The sequence below is a fragment of the Lycium ferocissimum genome, chromosome 5 (assembly GCF_029784015.1).
Source record: "Lycium ferocissimum isolate CSIRO_LF1 chromosome 5, AGI_CSIRO_Lferr_CH_V1, whole genome shotgun sequence".
NCBI classification, from domain to species: Eukaryota; Viridiplantae; Streptophyta; class Magnoliopsida; order Solanales; family Solanaceae; genus Lycium; species Lycium ferocissimum.
Window position 1 is genome coordinate 42,277,709 of NC_081346.1, and position 18,449 is coordinate 42,296,157.

An 18,449-nucleotide genomic window follows, 5' to 3' on the forward strand; every position below is an offset into this window, starting at 1 on the left:
GAATCAAGTGCATGAAACTCACCTTCCGATGACATGTGAATAGACGGATTAAAAAAAAGATGTGTTAAAAATAAACACGTGTTGTTAGAGGAAAAACCCAAAAAAAAAAAAAAAACAAATTATTCCTTTCTTTGTGCCCATCCACTTCAAGCCCCAATCTTTTCTCCTTTTCCAAGAGAAAAACCAGAACTTTACCCTCTTTCTCCATTTTTCTTCTATGCGATATATGCTATTGAGCTATGGCTATTGGTATAGCGTTTACCGTGACTTGAACTGAATTCACAAAATTTGACAGCAGAAATTGCGAAAAGAAAATCCTTTAAGTCGGAATTTCTTACATATTCTAACTTTATGAATCATCTTTTCTCTTCATTTTCTTTAGTTGAGAAAATATAGTATTTGGATTTCTATTCTATTTTATGTTTTATTAATTAACTTGTATACTTAATTTTCTTATAATGTGGGTTGGTATCGGGTGAAGGTCTTTAAATTTTGGGACCGATTTGTGGTCCTAGTTCTTGTTTTGCACTGTTCTCGCAAATTTCCTGCCCATTTGGATCATAAAGCTCACTGGCTGTTGCTTGAACGTTGTAGAAGAATTCGGATCCTATTCTTGTTTTGGATAGATAAATGGTAGTAGAATTTACCAAATATATCTTTGGTTCTCTGTTTGTTACACGCTCAACAAAGACTTAGCAACACGTGATATGGCATGTAGGCTCCGTGTGTTTAAAAGCTACTCCCTCCGTCCTAAAAAGATCTTTTGACTTCGCACAAAGTTTAAAAAATAAAGGAAGACTTTTGAAATGTGTGGTCCAAAATAAGTTTTAGATATTTGTGTGACTGTAAATTATCTCATAAAGTTAAATTATTTCTAATTATAGAAAGGGGATAGTATTTTTGGAACAGACTAAGGAGGAAAGGAGGATAATTTTTTTGGGACAGAGGGAGTACAATTCTTTCAAGTTGGAGTGTCTATTTGGTCATTAGTAAGTTAGAATGTTTAACTTACAAATTGTGCCAAATTCAAGGGCTATCTAGATATTTGGCCATATTGCAATCATTTTTTTTTTGCGCAGATTGTGCTTCTTTTGGGGTGGTCTTTAAATTTTGTCCCTCAAATTGGTGGTCTTTAAATTTTGCCCTTTTCGCTTTAAAAGCGGCCGAAAATGCGGGGTTTCGGTTCGAATCCTCGCGGTATAAAAATAAAAATAATTTCGCAAGACAAGGCTTTGAAAAGTCCATTTTACGCGGCATAAGTTTCCTTAAGGCATAACTAAAGTTATGCCGGATCCCAAGATATGTTGTCTTAAGGCATAACTAAAAGTTTGCCATATGCTGGATCTGGCATAACTTTAGTTATGCCTTAAGACAACTTATGCTGTCTCCGGCAGAGGTTGCCTTAAGGCATAACTAAGCCTTAAGGCATAAAAGTCTGCCTTATAAATTGCCTTAAGGCATAAAATTTATGCCGGTTGGTTATGCCTTAAGGCACTTATGCCAGATCCGGCATAACTTCCTCCGAGTCTTGCCTTGCGAAATTAATTTTTATTGTTATGCTGGAGGCGGGGTTAGAACCCAGAACCTCAGGGTTTCTACGCGAAGGGCAAAAATTAAAGACCAGCAATTTGAGGGACAAAAATTAAAGACCACCCCGAATAAGGGGCATTCTTGCGAATTGCCTACACGCAACATATTTAGCAATTTGGCAAGGATTGACTGCCACGTGGGGCTCCAGCGTCTTTTAACTTTTTCCTTCGCTAAAATCCTGGTTCGAACCCCCACTTAGTCAAAATTTTTTAAAAAATCTGCATGCGGAAATTTGGCAAAATTCTCGTTTTACATTTTTTTTTTTTAATCGATGGACGTCTAACCAACAACTCCAGCAGATGGTGGCCCAAAATTGTAAAGCAGCTAAATTTGAAGGACAAAAATTAAAGGCCACCCCAAATGAAGGACAATCCGCGCAAAAAGAAGAGTCAAGAAACTATAGGGCATAATATTCTCATAAAAACTTAGATATTTGTAAAAAAATATTTATCCTTAGATTATAAAACACAAATTACCCAACAGTGGACAAAATAATTTCATCAAGCATTTTTTTGTCATATCAAACACATTTTATGTCTATCCCAAACGAATCGCGCTGATACCTAATTTTGTACTGTAACCACAAAGATTGCAGTACACCATTAAGTGCTAATCCTACTCGACAACTTTCTAATGATAACGGAAACTAACATCCAAAGCCACCCAAATAACTCAACAGGTATACCAATTGCAGGAAAGGACGTCATCCACTTAATTCAAATCTCACTTTTTAAATCTAAGGAAAAAACAATAAGTGCTCCAATGATAACCTTTAACAACTATAATAATATGGTTTATATGACACGTGTCCCTTTTAAATCAACTTGACGGCTAAGTAAATCATATTAATTCTTTCCTAACCAATATTTGGTACTACCAAATTGGACCAAGAAAAAGCGGTACGTACGTACTTCCAATTTCAAAGCTCTGTGATTTATAAATATTGCCAGAAAATTCACTTCTTTAGCATCCATCAACTTTTATATTTCAGCTGGTGTGTATTCTTGTTTTCAAAAGATATATGGAAATGAAGCAGATGACATTTTTTTGGGGAAGAAATAACTGGGAAAGTTTACAGATGTATGTATTGGATTTGGTTGCAGTGTTCGTGCTTTCTTTTATGGTGGAATGGCTGTCACATTCGAGATTTATAAGGTCAGATACAAACAACGTAGTTGCAGGGCTATTGCAAACGGGGTTGTATGGCGTTAGAATATTTTTGGCTTACTTGGTCATGCTTTCTGTCATGTCATTTAACGTTGGTGTCTTGCTGGTGGCAGTGGCTGGTTACACTATTGGTTTTTTAGTATTTGGGAGTCGAGTGTTTGATAAATCTGAGTCCGCTTCATATCACAAACCTTCCGATCTTCCTGCTCTCAATTGTTGATACGGAAATCGCCAATATGTGAGAAAAATTATGACTTTGTTTAACACGGTTACCTTGGTTATAAACTGGATTCGGAACTACTTTTTCTTCTTTGTGCAAAATAGAGAAACTATGTAACCGGACATGGGTGCATATCATGGTGTGCAGGAAGATCATATGCCCTCCAGCCCTGAGATGAAGTTCATATTGCATTAAGAGGATTTAGAACTTAATATTTATAAATAGTTGAATAAATTGACCTTATATATACAGTGTAATTTTCCGACGAAGAGGGTTGAACCCCCTTACACCCCTGATGATGTGCACTGTTCATTAACTCTCCTAGAAATGGTTGGCTGGAGAGCATACTTTAGGGAGAAAATGAGTAATTGCCCCGAAGTATATTTTAGAGTGTGCGTTGGTTAATCAAATGTGATTAGTCATTTTTATTTTTCTATATTAAAGGTGATGATAGTATGTGTTTCCCTTTTTTAATGTGTACATTGAAACTTATCGAACCCTCCTAGTTTCCTGTCTATATTTTCCTTAATTCTTTTTGTATGTCTCTCCCTTCTTTACAGTTCATTCTTCCTACACTGAAATTGTAAGCCGCAAGCTAATCGGATTTAACTGATCAAGTTCTACGGTATCCTACTTTTCCTGACCATCGCATGTGAGGCAAAGACATCTTGTCGCTTTTTATCTTGCACAATGGTAGATGTTTCCGGCTTTGGTGTATCATAATTTGCATTCAAACACTCCGATATGGTAATACTATTTTTAATCTTGAATTTATATTTTTTCAGGAAATTATTGTCCACGCACCAATCAAATACCGGAAAAATACATTTCATGAAAATGACTTCCGTCCTACCAAACCTGCTCGGAATGTAGTTGCAATGTCAAATCTTTTGAGACTCCAACATTGCACCAAAAAAGAGAGAAAATCCCCCTCTCCACGAGTTTGGACCAAGGAAAAGTAAGAAAAGGACCTGCCGCACATATAACACTTGCACTTCATACATTATATGCACACTATTTCCAGCTTCCCTACCTAAAACGTATTATTAACTTCCCGCCATCTAAAGTAGTTGAAGGTTAGCTTCTTCGGAAAAAACTGCTGCTCTTAAGACAGCTTGAAGCACAATGGAAACAACAATTTATCAATGCACAATCACCCACCAACCCTTTCCATCTGAAGGAAATATAAGGGTTACCACTAACCAGCGAAATTGTTGAAAGCTAACATTACGGGGAACTGAACGATGCAATTGCGTCCATTTCCTCCTGCAATAGAAGAGCATCAATAAAAGCATCCAAATCTTCTCCCTGCAGAACATCAACTATGGAATGAGTTGTGATGCCAACACGGTGATCAGTAACCCGTCCTTGAGGGAAGTTATACGTGCGGATCCGCTCAGATCTGTCCCCACTGCCAATCTATTCCACATGTGTAAATAATATACTATTATTATTCCAAAAAGGAAACAGAAGAAACATTGGAGAAAAAGAAAAAAAAGAGAGCTCCATCTCAAAGTAAATTCTACCTGTTCCATTCGAAGCTTGGATCTACTAGATTGATTGCTGAGTCGCTCAATTTCATATAGTTTTGCACACAATATTTTTAGTGCTTTGGCCCTGTTCTGAACAAATAGCAAAAAAAGCAAATGAGCAGGGAAATAGGTTTTTAGAAAAAAGAAAAAAAAAGAGACATCAAAGCAAGCAGAGGCTAACAAGCAATCAAGCCAGAATGGCTCGTAACCGAAAAATCAGCAATGATGCCAAGGAACACATATACCTCAATGAACTATATGATGGGTAGGCTTAACATATAAAACTATGATTAGATACTCGAAGAGGTGGACATCCTCAAAATTCTCGCTTGTTTCCTCCTTCAAATTGCTAAATATGTTCCTCAAGGAGACTAAAAGAATTGAGGAATCAAATTACAGCTTTATTTATTTCTGCAAATTCATCTCAAGTAACTAGCTCCTCTCTACCTCCACGAGATAGGGGTAAGGTCTGCGTACACAATACCCTCCTAGACCCCACTTGTGGGATTACACTGGGTTTTTTGTTGTTACGTCTCAACTAGCAAACTGCCGAAAGAATCAAATCAATAAAGGAAAAGCGATAGATATAGGCATATTCAAAAAATCAAGTAGTAATCTTTTTTTTTAACATTCCCAACCTCGTCTCGTGTAATACAACTAATGCACCTCGAGGTGCTGCCGAGGAACTGAGGGACCTTCTCGAGCACAGGATAGGTAATAGAGAGGGTCTAGACGTCGTAGAGAATTGAGAATTGAATTTTTTTTTTAAATTCTTTGAACTGGAATGGCGTCGAATCCACAACAATGCATCACAGCTATGGATTCCAATTGTTCTATTTTTTCTTTCATCGAATATGATCTACTACTATTATTTCTTTTTCCCATTCATTTTTTTCTTACGACACGATACTCAAATCTAGTTTGATGGCTAGCTCGCAGACGCAAGTATTGGACCGGGGTTTGTTGATGGATCTGGTCTGTCATTTCACCTGATTTGTACTAAGTAACGAGCTAATGAACCCCCTTCTTAGTAACTAAATATTTGCAACTTGACAATTACGATTTCCAAGGCTCAGCTCAGGACCCCACTACTCGTCGTATTTGCGGCTCACCTAGATGCCTTGCTGGTGCATATGTTCGGCCAAACCAACCTTTGCTTTCTCTGTGCTTGTTTTGAAAGTGACTACTAGCCTACCTACATTAGATTGTCCCTTGGCTGTAGGTCCTGACACAAGGTTAATATTCTAGCCCTTTGATGATTCCATCATCTATGATTAAGTTGCGAAAACTTCTGGATAGGTATCCCACATCTGAACCAAACTCTTTCAGTTATGCTCAGGTTTTAATCAAGGGTATTCGCCAGCAGCAAGACAAATGTAGTTTCCCGCACAAAGATACCAGACATGGATAAGTTCGACAAAAGTAGGCAGTTAGATAGTGAAATAATTTTAACACTAAGAATGTTTGATAATGATCAACACCCTCATGAGAAACTAAGTTTATAATTTGCTGTCTATTCAACCGCACTATCAAAGGTCAGTGAAGAAGTAATAATAATACAGAACATAGTACAAGAAGAAAGTAAGTAAAAGCAATACACTGATGTGATTTGCACGTTACATATCAACAAGATGAATTGGGCAGCTGAAAGCAAATTAGAATTCTATGATTTACCAAAGATTGTCATGGCATTTGGACAACAAGATGCACATAACAAACAAAAGATTGCTGCTCATAATTACACTAGGACTATGAATAAACACACGGCCAAGGGGCAAACTGCCAAAAGTTTGATCGCCTTACCATATGCTGGGAGCGCTGATCTTGTATGGCAACAGTTATCCCAGATGGAATGTGAGTGATTCTGACAGCACTGTTTGTGGTATTTGCATGCTGACCTCCTGATCCCCCTGATCTATAAGTATCAATTCTCAAATCTTCATTCCTCAACTTCACATCTAGCTGGCGAAGATTCAAAGATTAACTAAGCAGTCAGGAAACAACAGTGTCAACATTAAATGATCAACTAAAAAGAAACTAGCGCATATATCTAATCCAAATTTACTAGAACATGTGCATGAGCCTGTCCTCCACCCCCTCGTCTCTCCTTGCGTTCCTTCTTCTAAGGTGAGTCAGACATGACACATGAAATTTAAATAATACAACATAAAGTATGTCCTTTTGTTTTTTTAAGGGCAGAATAAAGTATGTCTATAGGCTCAAGCTATGGAAAGTGCTGTAGGCAGGGGTTACAAGACGTGCATCTATTGCATGCTAGAACACACGCTATACGTATATTTGTATATACAATATATGTATATTTGTATATATATCGTATAACACAAACACACTGTAGATGCATGAATATGCTATCACTCACAAGGACATGCTTCGTATCCTCCTAAGATCCTTTAAGCCAACCCCCAATCCCACCCTAGTGTTTCCCATGCATATGCGAATTATGAGATTAATAATATCGCAAGGAAATCATTTCCTTCAAAGGATAAAACTGCTGAAGAGCCCTGCATCAGAGCATCTAAAGTCCCTAGATGCAGCATCTTGGATCCTTGTGCACACTGCTCCCTTGATGAATTGCATTTATGCTTTTAAATCTATCAAATGCATTCTCACCTGATCTGCCTGTGGGAGAATTGCAACAGAGACAGCACTGGTGTGAACACGTCCACCCTTCTCTGTCATGGGCACTCGCTGCAAAGGAAGTAAATCTCTTATTTGGCTATATAAACTGCAGTCAAGCACTAGACTTACGGTGATACTACCTGAACTCTGTGAATTCCACTCTCAAATTTTAGTTTCCCGTAAACACCAGCTCCAGAGATAGAAGCAATAGCTTCCTGGCCATAAATTTCGCACAGTCAAAAACATACAATTGGGGCCAACAAAAACATGGTACACTATCATTTACTTGGAGGCATTGATGCCATTATTTGAAGCTTACAAGCTCCTTTTGATCCAACAATGTCAGTCGCAATTTCAAACCAACAATGGTAAAAATATTTCAGGTAATATTTCAGGTGATGAATGAAGCATGGTACACAAACCTTGTATCCTTTAAGATCAGACTCAGCTACTTCTAGAACCTCATATTTCCAGCCTTTTTTTGCAGAATATTTTTCATACCTGATGTTGAAATAATATCAGCATCAGGAATGAGAAGTTATTACTTGAACCAAGGAAATCCAGGAACTCAACTCATGTTCTAGTAACCCACATTTTGAATATGTCCATCGCAAATAAAGAAGCCTCTTCCCCACCAGTTCCTGACAATTTTTTAATTGATCATTATTGGAATTACCAAAAGAGGTCCAATGGAAGTAGAGGTCAAATGAAGTTAGGATACGTCTAGCTTCAATGAAGCTCATTACCTGCCCTCACTTCAAGAATGCAGTCCCTCTCGTCAGCATCATCTTTGGGTAGTAATGACTTCAGAAGGAGAACCTGAAATTTCTTCTCTCCTTCTGTGGCTTCACTCAATTCTTCAGAAGCCATCTGCTGCATGTCTTTGTCATCTTGGCATTCAGATATTACTGATTTCAGTTCCGCAATCTCCTAGAAGGGGGAAAGACAAAATAGCAAGATCTATTAGAGCAAGACTGAGAATAAGATGGGATAAAATGATCCTTGGGACAATATAGAAAAAAGGTATTTAATATAAATGTCAAGAGAAAGGCGAGGAAAGAAAAGATATCTCGCGAAAAAACAGAAAGCTAATGTGTTTGCTTACAACAATTTGCACCAAATGTAATAAAGCCTTAAAATAAAATTCAGAACGATGCTAGGTACATCTGCTACTATGAAAACTGATAAGTAAAACGAGATAAGATTCATAGGACCACTAATTAGACAATTTTTCTAATCCTCATATTTAAACGTCTTTGTTTGAGCTTACCTTGCTCCCAACAGAAACCAATTTAAGCACACATCAAGAATCAGATGACACAATAGAGTTTTCTGCATTAATTGTAGAACTGCTATGTGGATAATAGTTATACAACCCAACCACTCTTTTTGAGTTAATTTGTTCCAAATTATGTATTAACACTTATTTTAGTTGTATAACTATTTATGACTTGTTGGATGGTTTGGGTTGAGACCCGAGGGGCTTGGGTGAGTTTTGAAACACTTTGAACCAAAACTGCAGTTGCTGTATTTTTCTGATATCTGGTGCACCAGTTCGTGATAGCAGAGAAGAAGGAATTTCCAAGTTCGATGATAGCGGAGAGGTGGCCCAGCCCCTTCTCCATTTACCGCGATAGCGGAGGGCCGCGCAACCACGCTTACACTATATCAACTATACTTGAACTATTAGATAACCACAGTTGATGATAACATCACGGTGCCCATTGCTATTACAGAACCGTACATGAGATTTTCACCTCATACGGCTCCTCAGAGATCACAAATAAATCGAAGGGCCTCCGCGATCACGGACAGACTTCGAAAACCAGCAGCCATGTTTCAAGTTCTGTAGGATCTAAGTCACGCGTTTGCACTCTTTCTGAAGGGGATCATCATGAACCATCAAGGTAAGGATTCTAAAAACCCCTATGAATTATTTACATGATTTAATCCAAGTTTTTAACTTCAAATTCATGGGATCAGCCATAAAATTATGGACTCTAAACCTGAACCCCAAATAAGAAAAACAAGGATTTGAGTGGCGAAACGAACTTGGATTTGGAATATGAACATACATTTGGACTCGCTAGATCATGGCTAACCAGGAAAGGTCTTGGGTCTTGGGTTTTGACCCCGTTGACCACCTTGGGTTGACTTTGACGAACTCGAGGCTTTAGAACTGAGTCTTATGGGGATAATTAACCTCAAGAACTATTATTTAGCATAGAATTATTAGAATGTGGACGTCCGCTGCATTTGAGCCGAGTAGAGAAGCGTTGGAGCAATAAGGGGAGATTGGACTTGAGGTATGTTGAAATTTTACTTGCTACTGGAACTACTGGATATCGACCAAAAAGCTACTAGACCAGCATGTTTGATTCATATGATTCTATAATCGATAGCACCAATATATTATTTTACTTAACCTACCTCTCCCATGACTTCCCCGACCAACCAACCCGAATCTGCCTCGCAAGTCTCTAATAGTGGTTTTCCCAAGTTAAGCATGTTTAATAGAAATATTTGAACACTACAAGTTTGGGGGTGGCTTTGTATATGAGGAGACGAACGTATACATAGGAACAAGGTTAAAATCTGGGTTATGGTTATCGTTATAGCTAACACCATGTGTTTTGTGTGTGTTATCCGATACATGCCTATATTGAATGACTATGTGCATTCTTATATGCTTTACCAGCGTATGAAATGATTATTATAACAAGATACTTGCTAGTTAAGTACAAGTGCATATTTTCATTTAAATGCTAGGGTACCCAAAGTTCAATGTTTTGATGGCTTAATTGACAATCCCAAAGCAGAGTGAATGATTTTTATGGCTCAACTATACATCTCAAAGCAGAGTAAAAGAATTTATAAAAGAGATGTTTTGGAGTCTATGACTCCCAGAGTTAGAGTGTGGATCGATCATCCCGCATGAGTCATTGGTCCGTGTTTCGTCTTGGAACTCAGTGTACACACAGAATGCGCAAACGACAAAGCATAAGTAATTAAGCATTGCATTTGATTGCATTCATCTATGTTTACAACTTTATTGCATATTATCGCATATGCTTAATGTTCCAAAATGGTATGACATACTGATTGCATTTATGTGCCTTTATGTTCATGCATATTCCCGTACATGCTAAATGACGGATTCTTCATGTATATAGAATTTCAGCTGCTTTTATGCTTTATGATATAAAACATGGATAATGACATTATTCTCAGTATGTATTTAGCGTCGTCTCATTTTTCAGGGGACATCGAGGATGCATACTCAGTACCTTTGTACTCACCCCCTCTCTGTTTTTTTACTAGTGAGCAGTGTGGCTAGTATACGGGAAGGAAAAAAAGAGCAGTGTGGCTAGTAAAGTTTCTGAGCTTTCAGTCAGCAATGAGCCGTTCATTCTTCTACCGTGGTTGCTAAGTTTAAATTTTATTGTTATTTCTTTCATAATGTCACTCCTATGTTTTAAGTCACGGGTTTGCACTCTTCTTGAAGGGGGATCGTCACGAATCATCAAGGTAAGGATTCTAAAAACCCATGGACTATTTACATGATTTAATCCAAGTTTTATCTTCAAATTCAAGGAATTAGACATAGAGCTGTGGACTTTTTCCCCAAATAACAAAAACAAGGATTTGAGTGACCAAAAGAACTCGGATTTGGAATATGAACATATATTTGGACTTGTTAGATCATGGGTAATTCGGAAAGGTATTAGGTCTTGGGTTTGACCCTGTTGACTAAGAGTTGACTTTTTTTTCTTAATTTTGACTCTAACCAAAGTCCAAACTTTTAGAAATGAGTCTTATGAGTACAATTAACCCCGAGAATTGTTGTTTTTCATAGAATGTAGACGTTCGAGTCCACTTGAGTGGGGTAAAGCAGTGTTGGAGCAATAAGGAGAGCTTAGCCTAGAGGTATGTTGAGACTTTGACCTCTAAAAGTGGTTTTCCCAAGTTAAGCTTTTTTAATGGAGATGTTTGAATACTACAAGTATGGGGGTGACTATGTATACGAAAAGACAAGCGTATACATAGGAACCGGGTTACTGTTTGAGTTATGGTTATCTAAGTTGCTCGGACTCTTCACTTTCGGTGTCGTACCCGTCTCGACACGACATGGGTGTGGGTGTGGGTGTGGGTGTGGGTCCGTACTGGATATGGTTAACCAATTTTGGGTGCTTTGACCAAAATCGGAGGAGAAATTCGGGACATATATGTGCAATATTTCTGTAATCAAAACAAGAGCTAAGGTGAAATTAAAGAAAATGGTATACCTTGTATAGAAACTTCTATGCTAGTCCTTTTCCTTATATCTCATGGATTTCCTGTTGATCAATATTTTCTCCTCGGAATACCTTGTAAGTTTTCCACATAATGTCTCATAATTTAGACAAATAACTCTACTTTTAGATATTTGAATTATTTTAGGCGAATCTGCACACCCGTATACATACCTGGATCCATATCCCTGAATCTTAAAATTTAGAATCATGAGGGATCCAAACTCTTAGATCTACACCCGTATCGGACACCCGCTCCGAACAACTTAGATGGTTATAGCTAGCATTAATTATGTTATGTGTATTATCTAATACATGCCGATGTTGTATGATATTTGCATTCTTATATGCTTTGTAAATGTATGAAATGATCATTACAACAAGTTACTTGCTTGTTCATATTTTCATTTATATGCTAGAGTACATAGAGTTAAATGTTTGGATGGCTTAATTGTCCATCCAAGGGCAGAGTTAAATATTTTGATGGCTTAACTACCCATCCCAAAGTAGAGTAAAAGATTTAAAAGAGATATGTTGGGGTCTATGACTCGCATAATTAGTGTGTGGATCGTTTATTCCCTCATCACTCGTCCGTGTTATCCCTCCAATTTCAGTGCACATACCAGATGCGCAAAAGACAATCTCTTATTTGATTGCATTCATCTATGTTTACAGCTTTATTGCATTTTCCCGCCAGTATTGTCAAATGCAAAAAGCTTTAAAAAGTGCTCCAGGTCTATTGGGGCTTTAAGTGCAAACCGCAATTAAAGTGTGGGCTTCAGTAAACAAAGGAGCAATGAAGAAGAAAGTAAAAATATAGTATATATGTAATGCAAGAAGAAAGTAGCAAATTCAGTTATAGTGTTCTCCTAACAATTAGTATATCTCTTTTGCTGATTATATTTATTGTTTAGAGTCGCTTTAACTCTGCATTCTTATATGCTTTGTAAATGTATAAAAGGATCATTACAACAAGATACTTGCTCGTTAATATTTTCATTTATATGCTATAGTACATAGAGCTCAATGTTTAGATGGCTTAATTGTCCATCCAAGAGCAGAGTTAAATATTTTGATGGCTTAACTACCCATCCCATCCCAGAGCAGAGTAAAAGAATTTAAAATAGATATGTCGGGGCCTGTGACTCGCATAATTAGTGTGTGCATCATTTTTTTTTTGATCAAGTAGTGTGTGCATCGTTTATTCCCTCATCACTCGTCCGTGTTCTCCCTCCAATTTCAGTGCACATACCAGATGCGCAAAAGACAGACCATCTTATTCGATTGCATTCATCTATGTTTACCGCTTTATTGCACCTTCTCGCGAGTACTGTCAAAGGCAAAAAGCTTTAAAAAGTGCTCCAGGTCTGTTGGGGCTTTAAGTGCAAAGCACAATTAAAGTGTTGGCTTCAGTAAGTGGGCTTCAGTAAACAAAGGAGCAACGAAGAAGAAAGTAAAAGTATATAAGTAATGCAAGAAGAAAGTAGCAAATTCAGTTATAATGTTTTCCTAACAATTAGTATATCTCTTCTGCTGATTATTTATTGTTTAGCATTGCTATTAAGGATAAATCTCATGGCATTGAGGAACACGCCGTAGAGCCTTGCCTATAATAAAACGCAGGATAAGCGAGGCGAAGTACCCTCCCTAATCTTTTCTGAGTTTAAGGGCTGAAGCGCACCTTAAATGATCATTTTGACAACCCATTTCCTTGCATTACATGTTCAGAATGTTATGACTTACTGATTGCATTTATGTTCATGCATATTCTCGTATATGCTAAATGACAGATTCATCATGTATATAAAATTCAAAGGCTTTATGCTTTATGATATAGGATACTGATTATGGCACTATTCTCTGTATGTATGAAGCATCGTCTCACCTTTTAGGGGACGATTGATGATGCATACTGAGTACGTTTGCACTCACCCCCTCCCTTTTTTTCTTTTACTCCCTCCGTCCCAATTTGTCTGGCACTTTTCGCTTTTCGAGCGTCAAACGAGTTGTTCTTTGACTGTAATTTTTTCATGTCTTTAAATATTTTAAATTATTGTGACTTATAGTACTTTTTACGTAGTTTCCAAATATGGAAATTTTATTTCAAAAAATTTAAAGATTCTGTGTTCAAACACATGGTCAAAATTAAAAAGTTTGACTCTCGAAAAGCGAAAAGTGTCAAACAAATTGGGACAGAGCGAGTATTATGTTTATGCCCTCCCTTTTTTTTTTCCTTTTACGGAAAAGGCTCAAATATGTCATCGAACTATCGGAAATGACTCATTTATGCCACTCGTCAATAGTTTGGCTCATTTATGCCAAAATGGCTCATCCATGCCATTTTTCATTAACGCCGGTTTTACAATACCAGATATGACACGTGGCCTCCAATTAGAGGTCCACGTCGATGGCATAAATGAGCTAACTACTGACGAGTGGCATAAATGAGCCATTTCCAATAGTTCGATGGCATATTTGAGCCTTTTCCGCATACGAAATATAGTTCTTTGTATGCCTATAGTATGGTCATATTCATCCTAAAGTTACTGATCATGAAAAACTGGAGGCCACGTATCATATCTTGTATTGTAAAATTGGCGTTAATGAAAAATGGCATGGATGAGCCATTTTGGTAACGGCAATGACATAAATGAGCCAAACTATTGACGAGTGGCATAAATGAGCCCTTTCCTATAGTTCGATGGCATATTTGAGCCTTTTCCGTTTCTTTTATTATGTTTATGCAGTTTCGGTACTAGTGAGCAACGTGGCTAGCAAAGTTTTTGAGCTTTCATTCAGCAGTGAGTCGTACATTCTTCTACCGTGGCGGCAAGGTTTAATTTCAATTGTTGTTTATTTTATAATGTCATAGTACTCTTAGATGCTCCGTTGACTCATGTATTGGACTATGGCTTAGTACTTTCTTGAAAAGACTAAGTTTTTCTTTAATGCTCTAGATTTGCTATGGCTAATTGGTCACTCGGCAGGTTAGTCGCCGGCTCCGGTCAAGGATCCTTAGAATTTGGGTCATCGCAGAGGATGTATGTAAAACAGGAAGGTAGAATCTTTGGTCTCCCTTCCAGCCACACCAAGCATTGTGTTAGAAGGGGAGGGGAGGAGATGTATAGACAGTTACCAACATTAAAATATCATATGAAACGCACACCAGAACTATAGAAAGCGTCAGCTCATACAGCATGCAGATCTAGAGCCAAGTTAACTAAGCAATCAGTTTTTCTCATTAGAAAGAATTCATTAAAGATGTCAACCTGCACCAGATCAAGTTGAGTTACCTTCTGTTTCGCTCTTAACTCGCTTATGAGATCTACTGAACCTCTGAGCTTCCTGAGCTCTTTGTTGGCCGTTGAATATTCAGAAGGAGTTAATTCTGGCTGCCATTAACCAATATATAAGGTAAAGATTAAGGAGAAAAACAGAAGATTCAGATAGGTGTAGAGTGCACTTAATACAAAAGATTAAAGAAAATAGAAGCATTTATTTTCCGACATCACTAGTAGACGACAACAATATAGCAAGCACACAGTAGAGTTAATCTGAATTGTTACATTTAAAGTTAGTTCCTTTAGAATGTAAAATTTATCTTTCTTTCTTAGAAAGCGACATTTTTTTATGACTGTGGTGTCCGGGCCAGCTTGCACTCACCTCGACTAATTCCACAGGATACCTGTCACCTCCCGCCAGCAACAAGTACCAAGTGATTCTTAGAAAAAGACATTTCAATAGTTGTAAGTGCAAAAATGATGGCACTCCTCCAATTGATGTTCAATCAAATTCAACAGCACCAGTCACAAGAAACATTCATGCATTTGATTGCAGTACATAGGGTGAGCCCACCTGCTTCAGGCTTGGTGGACGGAGTTAGCCGACACTCATGCTTCTAGGTTCTAGCAAGCTGCCGATGGACTAGTCGAGACAAGTAGCCCGTACACACCGTCATCAAAAATAAAAATTAGAAAACAAGAGCAGAACATCTAGGAATAGTCAATCACCTGATCTAAAAAACGCTGAAGCTGAGCACTCCTGTTCTCAATTGCCGATAACCTTTGTTCCATTATTTTAATGAGGTCAATAGACAATTGAGGCTGCACCTCTGCCATTTATAAGAATCAAGTAACATAGTTAACTGGCCATGAATTAAATAGAAATATTTTAACTGGTACACACATTTTCTGTTTATAAGCTTAAAGCTCTTTTACTTGAAATCAATGGCCATGAATTAAATAAAAATTCTTTAACTGGTACACACACATTTTTCAGTTTAAAATGCTAAGCCCTAATATTCAGTTCATAGCTTCCCCCACTTTAGAACCCAAATTTACCAAAATAATTGGGTTGTTCAAGCATATTAAGTAGTATAATCATACTAGTACTAATAGCAATATAGTCGAAAAAGATGCCATTTTTATCAAATCACTGCATAGTTTTCATTTAATTAGTACATAGCATCATAAATAACACAACAAGCATGTTTTTTTGAATTATAAAGAAGCATATAAGGAAGTAGAAAGAACCTGTAGAATATAAACGAACAAGACTGGAAAAAGGGATTCTTCTAGTTGATAAATCTTTCTTTAGATTGGGGAGTAATTTAAATGACCCAATGATGGGTAGCCAAAACCTGTGATTTCTCATCCTTTATGTATAATTTCCTTATTATTTCAAAATGAGTAGCAGAAGAACAAGAACCGTCTTTTCATCCGGGGGTTGACACAGTTCGAAATTATGAGAATATCACTTTACCCCTCCTAATTTCTAACTCGAAAAACTTATGAGTCCATTTAAGTAAAAAGCCCATAATTATGACTTTTTTCCATCAGAGTCACGTAATTATGTTTTCTAATAGAAAAATTACAAAATTTTTACTTGCTAACACAAAAATCACAATTGACTGAAAATCTAACATTCCGATGAGTGACAATTCTTCAACTTTTATATTTTAACCCAGTTGTATTTTTATCTTATAAATACAGTCCCAATTAAAAGAGGATCAACTCAACCCATCCCAATTTTCGGAAAATATAGTTAACATATATGAAAAGCGTTACATTACGTTGGTCAGTAAGAAATTGAATTTTATGGAGCAATAGATACTACTACTAGTTATCAGTGCATCACAAGGTTATTAGTGAATAGAAAGTAATAATCTTGCGATAATTCTTTCTAGTTCATTGACTCTTTTAATTGTTTGATTGATTAGAGTTGTTTTCTTGGAGTATTTTACATATTACTTTTTAAACAAATTAAAGCTGTTACACCTCGTAGTTTTGTACGTTGAGATTCGCTAGGTGCTATTTGTTCAATTATAGGCACTGGAGTTATTGTCAAAGATATATGAGATTATATGTGCTTATCTTGTGGATATGAGGGTTTAAGCTCATGCAATAGGTCATGGAAGGATTGGAGAACAAGTGAATCAAGGAGATTAAGTAGGCGTTTGGCCATAGATACCAAAAACAAATTCACTTTTTTTGGAAGTTTTGAAGTTGGAGTTGGAGTTGGAGTTGTGTTTGGCCATAGTTTTTGAAATTGTAGTTTTTGGTGAAATGTAGTTGTAAAAAAGTGAAAAAAGTGAATTTTAAAAAAAAAAAACAAGTTTTTTGAGTTTTTGGTATTCCGGAATACAACTTCAAGTTGTATTCGGAATATTTATGGCCAAACGCCCAAAAGTGAAAAAAAATTCCGGAAAAAAGTGAATAATTTTTATGGCCAAACGGCACCTAAGTTTTTGGAACTTTGGAGAGAAGTTAGGCAAGATTTTGTACAATGATTTTGGTCTAACTTACGGAAAGAATATCTTTTAGCATATGAAGAGTTTTGAGGTAAAGCAAAAGCCTAAATTGAAGTTCAGGAAGTCTAGTTTCCAACGCAACAAACCACGCGTCGATCCAATATCGGAATCAACCGTTATGAGCATTTTAAGACAGACTGCCAGAGCAGGGATTAACTCTGCGCAAACGCGCCTGGAGGTGGCGCGAACGCGCAGAGGAGCCAGGGGATGACTCAGCGCGAACGCGCCCCAAGGTGGATTGAACGCGCTGAGCAAATTCTAGGTCGGTGCAAACCGACTCTAGAACATTATAAAAGGGGGCTTATGTCACACCCCAATCTTGGTAAGGCGTGATTGGCACCCGGCACCCTACTGGGGCCGAGTGAACCAAACTGTACTTGCGTCATCTATGTCTCCAATGGCAAAATAAGGCCAAGAAGGTCAACTATGAATATAATATCATGCATACGTATATGTACAATGGGCCTGCGACGTCAACATGTCCACTAACAAAACATAATTGAGCTGTACACAGGAATCTGTCTGCAAAGACTTTAAGAACATGACTGAAGTACATAAGTCGGGACAGGGCCCCCGACATACCCTTAACACAAAATACATAAACAACCCAGACTCGGCAATGCTCCGGGAAGAAGTGGAGCCCACCAATCAAAACTAGTACCTGAAAACAGCCTACCGCGGAAGATCCTCGTCCCGTCTATCTACACCTACGGGCATGAACGCAGCGTCTATAAAAGAAAGGATGTCAGTACGAATAATGTACCGAGTATGAAAGGCGGAAATGTAATACAATAAATATATACTGCAAGAAGAAGGATAAGAGTCAACCTGGCACTTCTGACTTACCAATGAGAATCTAGTACGCATGTCCCTTAATACTCTCATATCTTCCACTATATCCATGAACAATACTGTATCTCTAACTTACTTATCGTCCTAGTGTTAACTGCCCAGCTGATCAGTGGTAACTGCCCGACCGGTCGTAGCACGATCGTAACTGCTCGTCCGATTATCGCTCGACGGTAGAGCGCAACTGCCCGACTGATCAGTGGTAACTGCCCGACCGGCCGTAGCTCGGTGGTAATAACTGCCCAACCAGCCGTAGCATGATGGTAAATACATAGCTGCCCAACTGGTTGTAGACCAGTGGTAAACACATATCTACCCAACCGACCATAGCCCAAAGGGTAAACACATAT

The 18,449-nt window shown here is 37.7% G+C and overlaps 1 protein-coding gene across 1 annotated transcript; it reads right to left on the reverse strand.

Moving 5' to 3' along the window:
- Positions 1 to 3,722: 3,722 nt before the first annotated feature.
- LOC132056816 (peptide chain release factor 1, mitochondrial) lies at positions 3,723 to 16,402 on the reverse strand. The gene is made up of 11 exons (XM_059449176.1): positions 15,974 to 16,402; positions 15,452 to 15,552; positions 14,735 to 14,833; positions 7,896 to 8,079; positions 7,742 to 7,790; positions 7,572 to 7,650; positions 7,290 to 7,364; positions 7,141 to 7,218; positions 6,313 to 6,471; positions 4,504 to 4,599; positions 3,723 to 4,396 (listed from the first exon to the last, which is right to left on the reverse strand). Exons 1-11 carry the CDS (start codon positions 16,092 to 16,094, stop codon positions 4,205 to 4,207), a joined length of 1,233 nt encoding a protein of 410 aa, XP_059305159.1. The 5' UTR covers positions 16,095 to 16,402; the 3' UTR covers positions 3,723 to 4,204.
- Positions 16,403 to 18,449: the final 2,047 nt, after the last annotated feature.